This window comes from Herpailurus yagouaroundi, unplaced genomic scaffold (genome assembly GCF_014898765.1).
Source record: "Herpailurus yagouaroundi ecotype Mexico unplaced genomic scaffold, PumYag 141, whole genome shotgun sequence".
In the NCBI taxonomy this organism is placed as follows: domain Eukaryota; kingdom Metazoa; phylum Chordata; class Mammalia; order Carnivora; family Felidae; genus Herpailurus; species Herpailurus yagouaroundi.
The window spans coordinates 36,061,014-36,079,507 of record NW_024412396.1 but is presented as its reverse complement, the minus strand read 5'-3'; the positions used below and the strand labels follow the sequence as shown (position 1 = coordinate 36,079,507).

General features: G+C 37.1%; 1 protein-coding gene across 5 annotated transcripts in view; it reads right to left on the bottom strand.

Annotated features, from left to right (window-relative positions):
• The window catches only part of PCNX4 (pecanex 4), a 42,369-nt gene that overhangs the window by 19,832 nt on the left and 4,043 nt on the right, over positions 1-18,494 (bottom strand). The window contains exons 1-6 of one of the 5 annotated variants that reach the window (XM_040477300.1): positions 7,608-7,721; positions 6,608-7,021; positions 1,420-1,599; positions 822-1,336; positions 483-583; positions 239-361 (exon numbers count right to left, since the gene is read on the bottom strand). In XM_040477300.1, the coding sequence (XP_040333234.1) occupies positions 239-361; positions 483-583; positions 822-1,336; positions 1,420-1,599; positions 6,608-6,645 (957 nt within the window). In that variant the 5' untranslated portion in view covers positions 6,646-7,021; positions 7,608-7,721. The other 4 variants (XM_040477301.1, XM_040477298.1, XM_040477302.1 and 1 more) reach the window with 4 other exon arrangements.

The window sequence follows — 18,494 nt, the reverse complement described above, 5'->3', positions numbered from 1 at the left end:
ATAAATCAACCATAGATACAGAAAGTATATTAATGGTTGCTGGCACTGGAGTGAGGCTAGGACAGGGAATGGGGGAATGACATTAATGTGCATGAGGTTTCTTTTTGGGATGTTGAAAATGGTCTAAATTAGACTATGGTGATGGCTGTAAAATTCTGTCTACTACTGAACTGTTTAAGTTGGTGATTTTATGGTATATGAAATAGATCTCAATAAAGCTATTGAAACGTATCCTTACCAGTAAGAGTCTGATACCTGTATCCAGGCTTCTGTTCCACCACACATCTGTACTGGAGATTAATAAGTGCACTGCTGATATGATGACTGTCTCCAATAAAGCATTTTCTGTATTCTGCCACACCTACAGTACAAAAATTATCCACTTTATTAGGCAGAATTGGATAATTTAAGTAAACTGTTAGAATAAACAAAATCACAAGCTTAGCAATAGGAAAATACTATTAAGTGCTTATTGGGATTACCATTCTAAAAGCTCTTGTGAACCCAATGGAGACAGACACAGAGTGGAGCTCTTGTAAGGAACTGTCCAATGAAAGAAATGCTATCATAGCAAAAGGCGACACTAGGACAAACAAAAAAAGACATTATTTAATTAAGGCAAAGTAACCTCTTCTACCACATTTTATTTTAGCTGATATGTGTTCTTCTATGAGCACATTTAAGCAATTAACTGAAAAAACTAATAAACAAACCAAAACATAAAAGAATGAACACCTGTATGTTGTATATTACAAAAATATGGGAATATTTTTGTACACTTCCTAGCTAAAACACAAAATTAGTAGATTTTATCTTCTTACCTAGATTTAGCAAAATCCGTCTGATAACACCAATCTTCATAAGCCTTCTTTGCTTCTCTAAGAATAAAGTCACAGTTTGCACATTCTTTGGATAGAAAGGGTTTTGGAAAATTCCAAAGATACAGACACTCTGAATTTCTCTAAGTAGCCACAGTATTATAAGCAATATCATCAAAATATAGCCAACAATAGCCTGAGGACTGTTTTTGGAAATCTGTGGGAAACCAGCAAAATGATGCAGCAAACTAGTTTCTATGAGAGCCAAGACTAATATAATAATATAGAAAAGGCATTCCTTCCAAGTAAACTGTTTTTCTGACCCATTGGGTAAAGCCTTAGATTTGGTTCCAACTCTGTGTCCAGTCGCACTGTGTTTGAAGAAAAAACCCATGTCACTTAGGTTAAGACTCAGTAAGAACCCAAGCGCAGTCATGAAAAGAACCACACCAACAGTGCTGGGAATGAAATATGATGTTACCGCTGTTCCAGCAGAAATGATGAACATTATTAATAACCTGCAGAGAAAAAAAGAAAGATTTGATTGAAAAGAAAAATTATACTTTAAGTTACACAGAACCTTAATATTTAAAATAATTACCGTAAATGGGTTGACATAGATGAGCCTCCAAGGCCAAACTCTAAAATCTGCTCCATTGCCCATAAGAAAAGGGCATCAGGTGGGGGCAGAGTCCCGAGTGCCCACAGAAAGGGTAAAAATATAAACAAGATGTGTAAAATCTGATTCGTTTGTTCTAGAGCTGGTATGTTTACCGTAAACCTATAAGAAAAGGGAACATTTAAATCATACAAAATAATATAGAGAGAGGATCTTCCCAGGAAAAATAAAACACATGCAACCCACTCCCCCAAAACAAAGGAACACTTACAAAAAGATCCTAGTCCCAAACTGCAAAATATCAACATTTGTAAATTGTGACCATTGTCCTTCTCCCATAGCAGCCACTACCCCTACTCAATTGTGTACAAGATTAGCACTTAGAAAATATGTGGATTCCAATGTGGAAAGAAGTAATTAAAAGCAGTTTACTGAATAATTGAATTCAGGGATTTGTAAAACTGAACTGAGTCCAGAGCAAAAATATTTCTCCTGTAGTTGTCTAACCTACATTGGCTAAAATTCTACCAATGATTGTTGAGAGTTTAAAATTTTCTAATTTAAAATTGTACATTAACTCTAGGAAAGCCAAAGCCTTACTGATGTTCATAACGTTAGTAGCTAGCAAAGAGAGCTCTTTTCTTTTTCCTACTCTCCCAGTACTGTCTTACCCCCAGGTCCCAGAACTTGAAGTCAGTAGAATCAATATCAGAAGTTGGCAACATTAGGCTATGAACGTGTCTCTGTGGATTGGTGTGGGAACTTAACTAGCATTTATAATATTGTTTTTATTTTATAGAGAATACAAACTTGTAAAATACAATTTCATAAACTAGAGATGATTTCTATAAAGTGGAGAAATTTGTTCTTCGTACAGCATTTACCAGTTAAAAATTAGATGGCTTTGAATGACTTAACAAAAACTCAAAGCACAGAAGCATAAACACTATCAAAATATAACTAATTTTTTTGAAATAAGGCTGACCATACTTTGTCCAGAAACCAATAATGTCCTAGTACTTACAGTGTTCAAAAGATAACTTATAAAAAACTAAATGTCAAAACTCACAGCATAATTGTACTTGAATACCTGAGCTGCTAGGAATCAAAGTCAAGGAGAAAGGCACCTTCTGTAATAATTATCCACTTAAGCATATGTTAACAGCCCAGAAGCAAATGTATAGCAACTATGGATATAATAATGACATAATGTGTTTGCTCCGAAGCTATCAAGACTATGTCAGCTAATGCACTGTCTCATAATGTATGTCCTTCAAATTTTATAAGCAGAGAATTAATGAATACAAGGTTAACAATATGATGCTAAATTAGAGGACAATACTTTTTGTAGTGTAGTTTTAAAATGTATTTCATTCTGGGAAGAAAATACTCAAGTGACAAAAAGGAAAATCAAACCACACATAATAAACCACAGGAAGGTCAAGGAAAACATGCAGATCTGTAGCTATTTTTCTTGTTAAAGACAACATTTCTCTTCCTAATATATTTAAGTATAGTATAATTTGTGTAAAAATAATGTATACTCAAGAAATATTTTACCCAAGTTTGATTTAACCTCCCTGAATCTTTTTGTTCGTAATAAGCAATGACATAGACATTTTATTTATATACAAGAATACCATACATAAATATAAGCATTCGTATTTTGAGCAACCACACATCATGATCACTTTCCTGTATGACTCAGACCCAAATAATGATTATTGTGGTCAAGTCTTTCATATGGAAAGTATGTTTAAATTCTATTTCTGATAATGTAATAGGAATCTTCTAGGGCAAAATATCTAAGACCTCAAGAAAAAAAAAAAACTTTGACTCTAACAGCTATAAAAATATTTCAAATTCTGTACACTATATCCACGTCCAGGAAAAAGATGTTTATAGTGACTAAGATGAAATAAATATGCATCATACGTTCAAACAATTCCTGAGAGTCTATGAACTATAAGCACTGTAGATTTAATACCAGTCTTTGATGAAAATGTACAGAAAAAGTAAATTATTAATACACAGTGTACCGGGTAGAATAAAGAATGGGGAAAGAGAAAATATTATACTGTGAGGCTTGTCTCTTCAACTTTTACATTCTCTGAAATAAAATTAAGAAACAATTTGATATATCTGACAACTGTTCAAATTTGAACAGCGCACACATTTCATACATTTTTATCTGCAGTATCATATCTACTGTATAAAGATCATCTTCTTTATTAGTTTGTTAACCAGAAGTTAAATATTTCTAAGTCAAGTGAGAGGTAATTTTTCTGCACAAATATGTCATCTTCTTCTATATGAACAGATTTGGGCCTGCTTTTGTCTTTTCCTTTTAATTGAAAAAAACAAAAACCTGTTTGTAATGATCAAACCGTAAACATTAAAACTGTACATTAAATCCAACTACAATGTACTAAAAACATTTATGTCCTTTCATTCAGAAATGAGTAATGCAGAAATTCAAGGTAATCAAATTATAAATTAACTGAGATTTAAAAAAGAAATTAAAGAACCTGGAGCATCAATTTAAATGCAAAGATGCATTATAGCAGGTACATAATTTCTGATTTCAGAAATAGCACAGTGAGACAGTAACTCAAGAATCTATATTGTGAAAATAATCTTATAAACCTCCATCTTTAAAAAGGGGTCAAATATATACATACACATGTAAACTTAATTTTATTCCTAACTTTTCAAAACCAAGTATTTAACTGTAACATATTTTACAGCTAATAAATGGTAATGGTACTAAAAGAGCAATTATAGATGAATTTCCCATAAACTAATTTTTCCCTTACATATTTGATTGGATGAAGAAAAAGGATATTATAGTGTCCTCTGGTCCACAAATGTAGCACAATGAGAAGAGATTAAGATTTAAGGAATAGCAATTGGATACCTAAGAATAGGTCAGTTTCAGTATACAAAATAGCTAAATATTTTTATTTATTTATTTATTTATTTCAACGTTTATTTATTTTTGGGACAGAGAGAGACAGAGCATGAACGGGGGAGGGGCAGAGAGAGAGGGAGACACAGAATCGGAAACAGGCTCCAGGCTCTGAGCCATCAGCCCAGAGCCCGACGCGGGGCTCGAACTCACGGACCGCGAGATCGTGACCTGGCTGAAGTCGGACGCTTAACTGACTGCGCCACCCAGGCACCCCGCTAAATATTTTTAAATGTCTTATTTCAGGCTTCCATAACAAATACCGCAGACCAGGTAGCTTAAATAACAGAAATTTATTTCTTATAGTTCTAGAGACAGGAAAATCAGTGCCATTATGGTTGGGTTATGGTGAGAACACTCTTCCTGCCTTGCAGACAGCCAACTTCTCACTGCATCCTCACATGGTGGAAGGAGAGAGATCAAGCTCTCTGGTCTCTCTTCTTATAAGGGCACCAATCCCATAAGAATAGGACTACCCTGATGACCTGATTACCTCCCAAAGACCCCATCTCTAAATACCATCACAGGGGCGCCTGGGTGGTGCAGTTGGTTAAGCGTCCGACTTCAGCCAGGTCACGATCTCGCGGTCTGTGAGTTCGAGCCCCGCATCAGGCTCTGGGCTGATGGCTCAGAGCCTGGAGCCTGTTTCGGATTCTGTGTCTCCCTCTCTCTCTCTGCCCCTCCCCCGTTCATGCTCTGTCTCTCTCTGTCCCAAAAATAAATAAAAAACGTTGAAAAAAAATTTTTAAATACCATCACATTGGGAGTTAGGGCATCAACATACAAATTTTGAGGGGGCAGAAACATTCAGTCCTTAACATTCTAACCCAGTCTCCCAAATTCATGTTCTTCTTACATGCAAAACACATTCATTCCATCCCAACAGGTCCAAAAGTCTTAAAAAAATTCCAGCATCAATTCTACAGGCTAAAGTCCAAAGTTTCATCTAACTACCATCTAAAGCAGATATGGGTGAGACTCAAGTACACTCCATCCTGAGGCAAAATCCCTCTCCAGCTGTGAACCTGTGAAATCAGACAAGCTATGTACTTCCAAAATAAAACAGTGGGACAGCCCCAGAATGGACATTCTTTTTTTTTTTTTATTTTTAAAATGTTTATTTATTTTTGAGAGAGAGAGAGAGAGAGAGAGAGAGAGAGAGAGAGAGAGAAATAGAGCACGAGCAGGGAAGGGGCAGAGAGAGAGGGAGACACAAAATCTGAAGCAGGCTCAAGGCTCCAAGTGGCTGTCAGCACAGAGCCCAACACAGGGCTGCAACCCACAGACCGCGAGATCATGACCTGAGCTGAAGTCAGCCCCTTAACCGACTGAGCCACGCAGGTGACCTCAGAATGAACATTCTTATTCCAGAAGGGAGAAATAGGAAAGAAGGAAGGGGTGACAGGTTCCAAAGAAGTCCAAAACCTAGCAAGGCAAATTCCATTAGACCTTAAGGCTGAAGAAGAATCTTCTTGGTTCCATATTTTGCCCTCTAGGCCCCCAGGGTTGCCATCATTACCCAAACAGCTCTAGGTGTGGGTCCCACCTCCAACGCTTTGCAGGGCAAGTACTAGACCCAAGGCTTCCAGCTTCTAGTTTGTTGAAACCAAGGAAGTAGCCCTGACAATCTCTGAATCACTTTTGGGGTCATTTTTCCCCTCTTCTTAAAGACCTGTCAAATCTAAGAAGTCTAACAGCCTTAGTTCATTTCATCTGGTCTCTGACTGCTTTAGTTCAAACTGGCCGTATTTCTGGTCATATAACCCCTTGAACTCTTTAGTGTTAGTCCAGTCACACTCTTGGTGCTCACTTCAGAACATGCTTTCTCATTTTTTTTGCAATATGGCTAGGCTGAAAAATTTCCAAATCTTCTAGTTCTGATTATTTTTTGCTTAGCAATTCCTTCTTCAATTCAAGCTGTTCTTTTAGCCACTTGCTTGGAAATCTCCTTAACTCTCTATCCAATTTCATCACTTTCAAGTTCTACTTTCCATAAAAATTAGAACAGTTTTGTGCCACGTTATACCAACAATCACCTTTCCTCCAGTTTCCAAGAACATGTTCTCATTTCTAAGACCTCACCAGAAATGCCTTTAAGTCCACATTTCTAGCATGAACCTCAAAACTCTTCCAGCCTCTACCCATTACCCAATTTGAAAGCCACTTCCACACTTTTAGGTATCTGTTACAGGAGCAACCCACCTCTTGGTATCAAAATCTGTCTTAGCTTGGGCTGCCATAATGAAATACCACACACTGGGTGGCTTACACAACAGAAATTATTCTGGAGGCTGGAAGTCCAAGATCAGTGGGCCAGCATGGTCAGGTTCTGCTGAGAACTCTCTTGCTGGTTTGCAGACAGCAGCCTTCTCTCTGTATCCTCACATAGTGGAGAGAGAGAGAGATCAAGCTCTCTGGTGTCTCTTCTGATAAGGGCATTAATTCCATCAGACCAAGGCCCCACCCGCATTTTCCTAATCACCTCCCAAAGACCCCATCTCCAATCACCATCACACTGGGGGACAGGCTTTGATATATGAATTTGAAGACATTCAGTCCATTAAATGCCTTTACATTTCTATCTGGACATAAACCTGTGAGAGAGAAAGCTGCAATCTACAGAAACAGAGAAAGAAAAGTCAGATTTATAAAAGGTGAGCAAAGGGGGTTATCCAACAATTTTGTAAACAGTTTGGTAAACAGTTTTGTTAAAAAAGTCTATTTTTCTTCTATAGCAAATTGATTTTTAAAAAATCAGTATTCATCCTACATAGTTATCATAACAAAATTAGAAATGTTACTCATCTTAAATTCACTCAATCTGTACATAATATTTATGGTATAAATTTTAAATTCTTCATTATACCCTCATAGGAAAATTCCATCTCCCTTTTCACAGGTCTCAGCCAGGCTATCTTATAGCACATAGCTCCTTATTTAAAGTGAAACACAGAATTGAAATTTTGCTGATTTCTCTTACCAAAGAGTTTTCTTTTAACCCCTCAATAAGGTTTAATTACTACGTTAGTATGAATGTTTAACAGAGATTACTCCGAAGAGATTAATCATCAGAACAACTATCACCCAATGGTTTGGTCTTGATGACTTTCATAGATTCAGTTTTTTAATACTAAGGAGAGCTCATACTGTGTGTGTATGCTTAAAAACAAAGCAAGTGACAAAGTATTTGGTAGCTTATTACCTGTGTGCAAGATCTACAGAAACAAAGAAAAAAATATAAAGAGGTCTCATAAGAGGAGTGATTTCATAAGTATCCTGGGTTTGGAAAGTCGCAGTCTCTGCAGCTGTGTTTACAATTAATGAATATTCTCCTATACATAATGTCATCCATCCGAAGACAAATTGCAGAACAGCGCCTCCTGCACTGCCATACAGCAGGGACATTCTATTTGGAAGCAGATACCATGTTCCAAGACCACACACTAACCCAGCAAGAAAAGAGTGAAAAACTGTATTGGCTATATATTTCTTGCCAGGAATGAGAAATTTGATAGTCTCAGCACCAGCACAACTTGTAAATTCATGTTCATCTTCCTCTGCTAAGATATCTGTGGTTAGCATTCTTTCTATGGTCACCGATTTGTTCCTGGCATATAAACTGGTGAACTGGATGATAAATGCAGTGAAAAGCATCAGTCCACCTGAAAGTGCTGCTGTGTAATAGTCTTCCAAAATCCCTAATTGATACAAAAGTGTCCCTAATCCACCCCAAACCCATGGCATCAGGAAAAGGATAATTTGATTAACATATATATAAGGAGGGGCACAATAGCCTAGTTTGAATCGAGGGCCTCCAAGAACGGTCTGTGGAAAGCGCTTCAGAAAGAAGTCCTGTTTGTAATCATTCAGCAGAGGCACATCTGGACTCATCCTTCTCATTCAGGATTATTCTGAAAGTTACATCCTCTTCTGTAACACAGCAGTCTCTAAGAAAAAGAAAAAAGTCACTACTTGAAAATGTCATACTTAAAAGATGGGGGGAACTCCACATTTCTATTTTATCTCCTTAATTCCTTCAAGGGCAGGATTTATAATTTCACCCGCTAGCTCCTCCCCATTGCCTGACATACATGCAGCACTAAACAAACAGTTGAAACGTTGGTTTTTATTTGGGAAAAAAAGGATATTCATTATAATTTATCTAGAACTTATTATTTGGGATTAGATCTTAAATTAATGGAAATCAGATCTAATTAAATTAGATCTTAAAATTGACATTTTTAGATTTTGAAGGCAAAGAAACGTTCAAAAAGCCAGTGCTTTCAACTCAAATCTGCCAGTGGTTTAATCATTTTCCTAAGAGTTTTCAATGTTTGGTTTTAAACTTTTCCTCTATTATAAGGGTCAGCAAAATTTTTCTCTAAGGGCAGAAGAGTAAATATTTTGGGCTTAGTGGACCATATAATTTCTGTTACTATGACTCAATTCTGCTACATGACTCAATTCTGCTGTTGTAGCAGAAAGCAGCCATAGACAATACATTCATAAATGGATATGAGTGGTTGTGCTCTGATAAAGTGTTATGGTATTTTTACCCATACCTGTGGGCTAGATTCAGTCTGTGGGCCATAGTTAGCCAAACTCTGCTCTATAAAATGAACATATTCTCTTTGATTCCTTTGAATTGAAATGAAAATAGAAATGGAATATGGAAACAAATACTGTTAGTCATATCATCTAGGAATTATAATAAATTTAGGATTTTCTGATAATTTAAAGAGTCAAATCCTGCTAAAATAGTAGCATTTGGGGGTGCCTGGGTGGCTCAGTTAAGCACTGGACTTCAGCTCGGGTCATGATCTCACAGTTCTGATGTTCAAGCCCCACATTGGGCTCTGTGCTGACAGCTCAGAGCCTGCAGCCTGCTTGAGATTCTGTGTCTCCCTCTCTCTCTGCCCCTCCCCTGCTCGCATGCTCTCTCCCCGTCTTAAAAATAAACATCAAAAAAATTTTTTTTAATAAATAAATAAAAATAAAATAGTTACATTTCAATAAAATCCATTGACAGCTCAATATGCAGTAGAAAGAACAATAAACTGGAAATTAAAAGACTCTAGGTGTCAGAGTAAATGCTTATTATTAGCTATGTTACCATAAGCAAACCACTTTCTGATTCAATTTTTAGTTTCTCTTTCTGTTATCAGTTTCCAAAATCTACCAAAACTAGGAAAACATGAAACAATAATAGGACCTATATGTGTTTTAATCTAGATTATTTCCATTTAAGGGCCAGAAAAATCGAAGTACCAAATAATGTGGATTCTCCACCTTCAACTTTTCCTTTCCCTGGGATATACTCAGTAGCTTATTCTGAAAAACAGTTGCCTGACACAAGATAGCTAGCAAAGTACTACCTCAGAGATCATATGTTGGGTTGGAAAAGAAAAATTATGTTTAAAGCTGTCTTCATAAAGAAAGAGACATAGACCAATGAAATAGAATAGAGAGCCCAGAAATAAATCCTCACATACATGGCCAAATACGTGACAAAGGTAATAGGGAAAGGATGGTCTTTGCAATAAATGGTGTGAGGAAAACTGAGTATTGACATGCAAAAGAATGAAATTAGGCCGTTAACACTATATACAAAAATTAACTCAAAATGGACGTTAAGTGTAAAACCTAAAACAATAGAATGCTGAGAAGAAAACATAGGATAAAAGCTTCCAATACTGGCTTTGGCAATGACTTCTTGGATATGACACCAAAGGTACAGGTTACAAAAGGAAACCAGACAAATTAGATTTCATGAAAATTTAAATATTGTGTACACCAAAGACACTATCAACATAGAAAAAAGGCAACCGACGGAATGGGAGAAAATATTTGCATATCATATATCTGTCTGATTAGGGATTACAATCCATAATATATAGAGAACTCCTAAAACTCAACAACAAAATAAACCAACTCAAAAATTGGCAAAGGGCTTGAATAGACATTTCTCCAAAGAAGATATACAAATAGCAATAAACACACGAAAAGATACTCAACACCACTAATCATTAGAGAAACGCAAAGCAAAACTATAACAAGGTACCACCTCACACCCATTAGGATGGCTACTATAAGAAAAACAGAAAACAGCAAGTGTTGGTGAGGATGTGGAAAACTGGAACCCTTGTGCACTTGGTGGGAATATCAAATGAGACAACTGTTGGGGAAAACAGTATGGTGGTTCCTCAAAAAATTAAAAATTGGATTACCATTTGATCCAGGAATTTGACTTCTGGATATATACTCCAAAGAAGTGAAAGCAGGTTCTCAAAGAGATTTTTGTAACTCATGTTCACGGCAGCATTATTCACAATAACTAAAACACAGAAGTAAACCCAAGTGTCCATCAAAGGATGAAAAGATGAACAAAATATTACTCAACCTTAAAAAGGAAAAAAATCCTGCAGTATGCTACAACATGGATGAACATTAAGGACAGTATGCTAAGTAAAAAAAGCTAGTCACAATAAGACAAATACTGCAGAATGTCACTAAGGCAAGGTACTTAGAGTTGTCAAAATCATAGAAAGTAGAATGGTGGTTGCCATGGGCTGAGGGAAGAGAATGGCAGTCACTGTTGAATGGGTATAAAGTTTTACAAGATAAAAAGAGTCAGAGATGCATGATGGTGATGACTGCACAACAATGTGAATGCATTTAATACCACTGAACCATACACTTAAAAATGGTTAAGACAGTAAATGTTGTATGTATTTTACCACATACACACAAATTTAAAGCCGTCTTAAAACAGCCTTTCTTCTTTTTCTCCTTCTTTCTTCTTCTGTTCTTTCTTCAGTTTAAAACAGTCTTTCTGAAAGTCAGTCCTACCCAACCAATACCAGCCCTAGAGACAGTTTTCAGGCATCATGAAAGATTTGGAGACTACTTTAGAATTAAGAATGACTACTTTAGAACACCTCTTGTTATGCTGTTAGAATTAAGAATGCTGTTAGAATTAAGAACACCTCTTGTTATACTGTTAGGAAGTTCTTTACTGTAAACACCATATTTAGTCTTCTAGTCATTGGACTTAGTTCTGCACAGAACAAGTCATAGCTTTTACTTACATGACAGCCGTGCAAATACTCACAAAATAACATTAACCGTAGGGCCAAATGGAACCTTAGTCATTGATGGTTCAATCTTAAGGAATGAAAAGACTGCTTCCCTCCCCTCTTGAATAAGCTTATCTCCTGTCTTGATGTCAGGCTCAGTGTACTTTATTCTGGTATGTTGTTCTGTACAAGCCTAAGGTAAAGTAAGGGCATATTCTTGTGAGCAGGTGTAAATATTCTGATTTCAATTATCCACAGAAGATGCCATCAGAAAGGAAAATGAACTTGGATGTCTGGCCTGGGATTTTTCAAGAGACTGGAAGTGCCTGAAATTTTCCCAGGGAGTTAGGTAAAAGCTGGTCCCTCCCGCTCCACTGAGGCAAATCAGAAACAAGGTGAAACGGCTCGCTGGGCCAGAAAGCCAGAAACTGAAGACACCTTACAATCAGATTATCTGGCTTCATGTTACTATCCATATTCATTTACCTTTTAGTACTTCTGAATCTTTGGTAGAGTTTAGTTTAAATGTTCTTACCCATTCGATGGAATATTCTGTGATTATATTCCGAACAGTGAAATACTCTGAAGATCTGTTGTTGATATGGAAACAGAAAGATGCCATGACATGTTGAAAAGTAAAATAAACACATTGATGATCCCATTTGCATTTTTTAAAAAAAGAGTATATACACCTGTGTGTATACATGATTGTATATAGTTTGTATAGGTGTAAAAAGTTCCAGACAGCATACATACTACAATGTGATTGTGTGTCTGTGTATTTTACATAGAACATTTTGATACCTCTTCAAATTATCAAGTAACCTCTAGAACTCTCGGCCCCTTGCCCTGCAAACACATCCCACCCTTTTCTCTCTGGTGTCTCTGCTCATGTTCTCTCCATCCTAGGATGCCCTTTCTTCCCTTCCCTAATTAGTAATTTTGGTCAACTTTAGACATTCAGTCTAATCCTTTCTGCAAATTCCCCAGAACGCCTAGGTCAAACTGTGCCTCTCTTTTCTCTGTATAACAAATATTGCTTGTCCATACTTCTCATCTTGTAACATGTATCAACATAGGGCACTTCTTGTATTATTCACCTCTTTACCTGTTATTTTTTCATTTGTATTTATTTTCTCTACTAACTAGTTATTTGTGGGCTGGGGCCAAATCTTGAGACACTTCCGATTCTCCGTAATATTTAGTAAAATATCTTGGCATGGAGAGGCATGTAATACATTAATGGTATAAATAAGATGATTAAAATTAAAAGACAACACTAAATACTGCTGTTTAAAAGGGAAGTTGGGAGTGTTTACTGTTCGTTTTTTTTTTTTAAACCTTCTTCCTGCATATCCTGCCCCACTAACAGTAAACTTGCAAACTCTTTATTCTCAGTTTTTAAATGTTTAGAAAATAATTTATTGATAATATGGAATAAATAATGGCACTTATTGATAGTATTATTGGGTCAGAGAAGATTTTGCCTAGAGCAGTATATTCCAAAGCAGTATGCTCCTACAGGAACAGGATGAGCCTGAGGGAGAGCCTGAGTTTCTGGGACAGAGAAGGAAATGGCTGTAGAATTTTAATGTGACAGAAATCCAATTGTAATTTGCTCTCTATCTTATGCAACATTTTAACTTTCTTCTTTGTCAGGAAGAAGGAGCTAGTTCATACTAGGAGTGAAAAGCAGAGATAAAACAGCAGGTAACAGAGTCAAAATAAGGCAAGATCAACCACAAAAGAAGTGAGAGCACATTATGAAGTATTAAGAGAATGTTCACACTTGAGTCCCCTCAAGGCAGATTTGAATTATGTTCATGTGATATTAAAAGAAAGGCTGAAGGATACAGAATTATTTGCCCTACACAATGTTTCTTAAAAGGGAGTCCATGGTCAAAGAAGCTTGATAAATAACACACTAGGACATCATCTTGAAGAGTCACAGTGGATATCAGCAAACTAAAGACTCAGAGACATCTTTAAAGTTAAAAAAACAAAACAAAACACGACTGCAAACCTGCTTAAAATGTATCATTTGAACTTCCCAAACTTACTCGAACAGGAAACCTAACTTTCCCACCATATCTAGCAACAGATCATGTGTGTAGTGTTCTCTGTAAATTGCTTGAGAAATACTGGCCTCAGCTTCAATTATGATCTTAAAGATTTAGCTAAGCCAAGAGAATTAAAAAATATATCTAGGGGCGCCTGGGTGGCGCAGTCGGTTAAGCGTCCGACTTCAGCCAGGTCACGATCTCGCAGTCCGTGAGTTCGAGCCCCGCATCCGGCTCTGGGCTGATGGCTCAGAGCCTGGAGCCTGTTTCCGATTCTGTGTCTCCCTCTCTCTCTGCCCCTCCCCTGTTCATGCTCTGTCTCTCTCTGTCCCAAAAAATTAAATAAACGTTGAAAAAAAAAAAAGAAAAAAAAATATCTATCTTGGGGCGCCTGGGTGGCTCAGTCGGTTGAGCGTCCGACTTCGGCTCAGGTCATGATCTCACACTCAGTTCAAGCCCCACATCGGGCTCTGTGCTGACAGCTCAGAGCCTAGAGCCTGCTTCAGATTCTGTCTCCCTCTCTCTGTGCCCCTCCCCTGCTCATGTTCTCTTTCTCTCTCTCAAAAATAAATAAACATTTAAAAAATATATATATCAGGGGCGCCCGGGTGGCGCAGTCGGTTAAGCGTCCGACTTCAGCCAGGTCACGATCTCGCGGTCCGTGAGTTCGAGCCCCGTGTCGGGCTCTGGGCTGATGGCTCAGAGCCTGGAGCCTGTTTCCGATTCTGTGTCTCCCTCTCTCTCTGCCCCTCCCCCGTTCATGCTCTGTCTCTCTCTGTCCCAAAAATAAATAAACGTTGAAAAAAAAAATTAAAAAAAAATACATATATATATCAATCAGGGGGCACCTGAGTGGCTCAGTCAGTTAAGCATTGGACTCTTGATCTCTGCTCAGGCTGTGATCTTGCGGGTTTGTGGGTTTGTGACCTGCGCTGGGCTCTGTGCCTACAGTGCAGCACGGAGCTTGCTTGCTTGGGATTGTTTCTCCCTCTCTCAAAATAAATAAGTAAACTTAAAAAAGAAAAGATATACCAATTGAGGAATGTCATGAATAATGCTACACAAGGAAAAAGATTATAAGGGAAATTTGTCAAGTAGCAAGTATATCAGATTGCTGAAAAGCTTACTTCTACTATGGATATTTTTTTCTAATATCTTAAAGATAAAAGAGGATTGTATGGGGGTGCCCCAGGTGGCTTAGGTGGTTGAGTCCCAACTTTGGTTCAGGTCATGATCTCATTGTTCATGAGTTTGAGCTCCATACCAGGCTCGCTGCTGTAAGTGCAGAGCCTGCTTTGGATCCTCTTAAGATTTTCTCTCTCCTTCTCTCTCTTCCTCTCCCACTCACACTCTCTCTCTCAAAGATAAATAAAACACTAAATATATATAAATGTATATTTATATATATATGAAGGATTGTATGACAGAAACTGGAAATTCATTAAAGCAAAAAAATAAATAAACTGATACTGTGAGATATTTAATTTAATTACAGATCCTGGAAATTTTTTAAGTATTTTCTTTATACAGAGCAACACTTACCATTTATACCAAGAAATCTCCGATTTTTAGAGAGAAAGAGAGAGAGAACACACACACGAGCAAGTGGGTGAGGGGCAGAGAGGAAGAAAGAGAATCTTAAAGCAGTCTCCACGCAAGGCAAGGAGCCCTATATGGGGCTTGATCCCATGACCCTGGGATCATGACCTAAGCCAAAATCGAGTGGCATGCTCAACTGACCAAGCCACCGAGTACCCCCAGAGAGATCTTCTAAATTCTAATCTGGATTACTAAAATGGAAAATAAATTCAGACTAATTAAAACTTACTTCCTGAATGGGAATTTGGCATACATTCTCAGAGACAATTTCTAAAACAGACTGATGCATTTGTATGGCTGCAGCCTCCAACATGTTAAAATGAAAAATGGCTCAAGGCTTAGGAGGAAAAATGCTCTGAAAATGAAGATTAAGGGATAAAGATGGCATCACAACATTGATTTTGGCCATATGCTGTCTTCATATGCTACTCTGAAAGTGGGCCAACAAAATAGCCATAGAAACGCTGCTTTATTTGGAATTTGAGCATTATCTAGAAGCGTAAGAAACAGATCAATCTGGCAATGTACTAGGAGGGAATTCTTATTTTTCAACTTTAATGCAGGAATCAGGCAAGATACCAACCTGAAAAAAATCCCTTAAAGAAAATAATAAAATAATAATAATAAACAAAAAGTGGCAGTTTGCAGGGGATTACAATAAATTTAAAGTTTTCTTAGTCAATTGTCTAATTTTTGTTTAGTAAAGGCTACTTGTTTTTAATCATTATTTTTATTGACTGGTTAATTTCATTCATTGAATCCACACTTTTTTTTTCTGTTCTATTGGATTCAGATTTTTTTATGGTAAGAACACTTAACATGAGATCTACCCTCTTGACAAATTTTTAAGTGTATAATACAGTATTAAGTAGCAATACAATGTTGTACAGTACATCTCTAGAACTTACTCATCTCACACAACTAAAACTTTATATAGCAAGTCTTCCTCCTGTTTCTTCCTCCCCCAAGTCTCTGGCAACCTTCATTCTACTGTTTCTAGGAGTCTGACAATTACAGATACCCCATTTAAGTAGAATCATGCAGTATTTGTCCTTCTCTGACTAGCTTATTTCACTTACCATAATATCTTCAAGGCTTATCCATGGGATCACATGTGGCAGGATTTCCTTCCCTTTTTAGGGCTAAATAATATTCCATTGTGTGCATATACCACATTTTATCCATTCATCTGTTGATGGACAATGGGTTGCTTCTGTCTTTTTGGCTATGGTAAACGATGCTACAATGGACATGGGAGGGCAAATATCTCTTTGAGATTCTGATTCCAATATGTTCAGATATATACCCGTAAGTGGGATTGCTGGATCATATGGCAGTTCTATTTTTAATTTTTTGAGGATTCTCCACATGGTTCTCCAAAGCAGATGCACCATTTTGCATCCTACCAACAGTGTACAAGGGTTCCGATTTTTCCACATCCTTGCCAACGCTTGTAGTTTTTCTTTCATTTTATTTTATAATAGCCATCCTAACAGGTATGAGGTGACACTGAATCCACACACATATATTGAGCATGTCTGCCCTGTGTGTCAACTATATTTTTGTTATACTTTCAGGAAACTTACTATCTCCTAGTATATTTGTCAAATTTTATTAAATCTTTGCTCTCATATGTTTAATTTCTAAGAGTACATCTTTAATGCCTGGATGTTCCTTTTTATAGAATCTTATTATTTCATTAATATGGTCTATCTTTCTGAGAATATTCACTATACATATGTGTGTACATGTAGATAAACGTCATCTAATTCCTTTGTAAATTGCCTCTTTTTAAGTGTTCACTTCTTGGGGCATCTGGGTGGTTCAGTCAGTTAAGCATTCGACTTTGGCTCAGGTCACGTTCTTATAGTTTGTGAGTTCGAGCCCCACATCAGGCTGTGTGTGCAGGCATGGAGCCTATTTCAGATTCTGTGTCTCCCTCTCTCTCTCTCCCCCTCCCCCACTCAGGCTCTGTCTCTTTTAAAAATGAATGTTAAAAAAAAAAGTGTTCACTTCTCTTATTAATTTCAAAGAACTTTTTATATATGAAGGATATTAGCTCTGACATACATTATAATCTGTTTTCTCTCCCTATGTTAACTTGTACTTGAAGCACTATCAGAAGATGCTGGTGAGGATTAAAGAATTCATTTTGATAGTTGTTAATATAAACAAATGTGTTATCCTTCCTTTTATAGAGAAATAGTTAAACGAAATTTAGTATTTTGATACATTTAAACTTCTGAATACCTACAATGTATTAGGTAATGGTAATAAGGCTACTGTCTGATCCAAAGAAGATTATAATCCAGTAGGGTAGAGATCATTTGCCCGTCAAATAATTGTTACTGCTAAAAGTAACTCTGGAATTATTTTAACTTTCATTATGAAGAGAATAAGCAATAAACAAAGTTAGTTTACAAATAACATAGAATTATTAAAAATAAACTTTTCAAGAAAAAGTAATTGCTGCTTGTTTAAAAAATGCCTACACAGGGGCGCCTGGGTGGCGCAGTCGGTTAAGCGTCCGACTTCAGCCAGGTCACGATCTCGCGGTCCGTGAGTTCGAGCCCCGCGTCAGGCTCTGGGCTGATGGCTCAGAGCCTGGAGCCTGTTTCCGATTCTGTGTCTCCCTCTGTCTCTGCCCCTCCCCCGTTCATGCTCTGTCTCTCTCTGTCCCAAAAATAAATAAATGTTAAAAAAAAAAATGCCTACACAAACTTTGTCAGTAATAAATAGAATGCCTCATCCATGTTCCTCAAAAGTATTTTAAAAAATTTGAAAGGAGGGGCACCTTGATGAAAAAATTTGAAAGAAGGGGTGTCTAGGTAGAGCAGTCTGTTGAATGTCCAACTCTTGATTTCAGCTGGGGTTGTCATCTCACAGTTCATGGGATCGAGCCCTGCATCAGCCTCTGTGCTGACAGCATGGAGCCTGTTTGGGATTCTCTCCTTTTGTCTCTGCCCCTACACTGCTCACACACTCTCACTCTCATACACACACTCACTCTCTCTCTCTCAAATAGAGACCTAAAAATAAAATAAAAGGAAATATACTGAAGTTCTACCTTTCTAAACATCACCACCTTTATTAATATGGGAAATAAAAAACTTCATGCATGTCTAGAAAAGAAACAACATGGCCTACATCTTGAGAACTCAAAAAGCATGCTATGATTAAGTAATTCTCATTTGCTCTGGATCAAATGACCTGTTACCATCAGAGCAGTTTTTTTTTTTTTTTTGAAAGTTTTATTTATTTTTTATTTGTAATTCTGAAAATACATTACGAACATTAACTAAATGCATACCATGGACAAACAGCTAAATTCCTGAAGAGCCTTTTGAAAGGCAT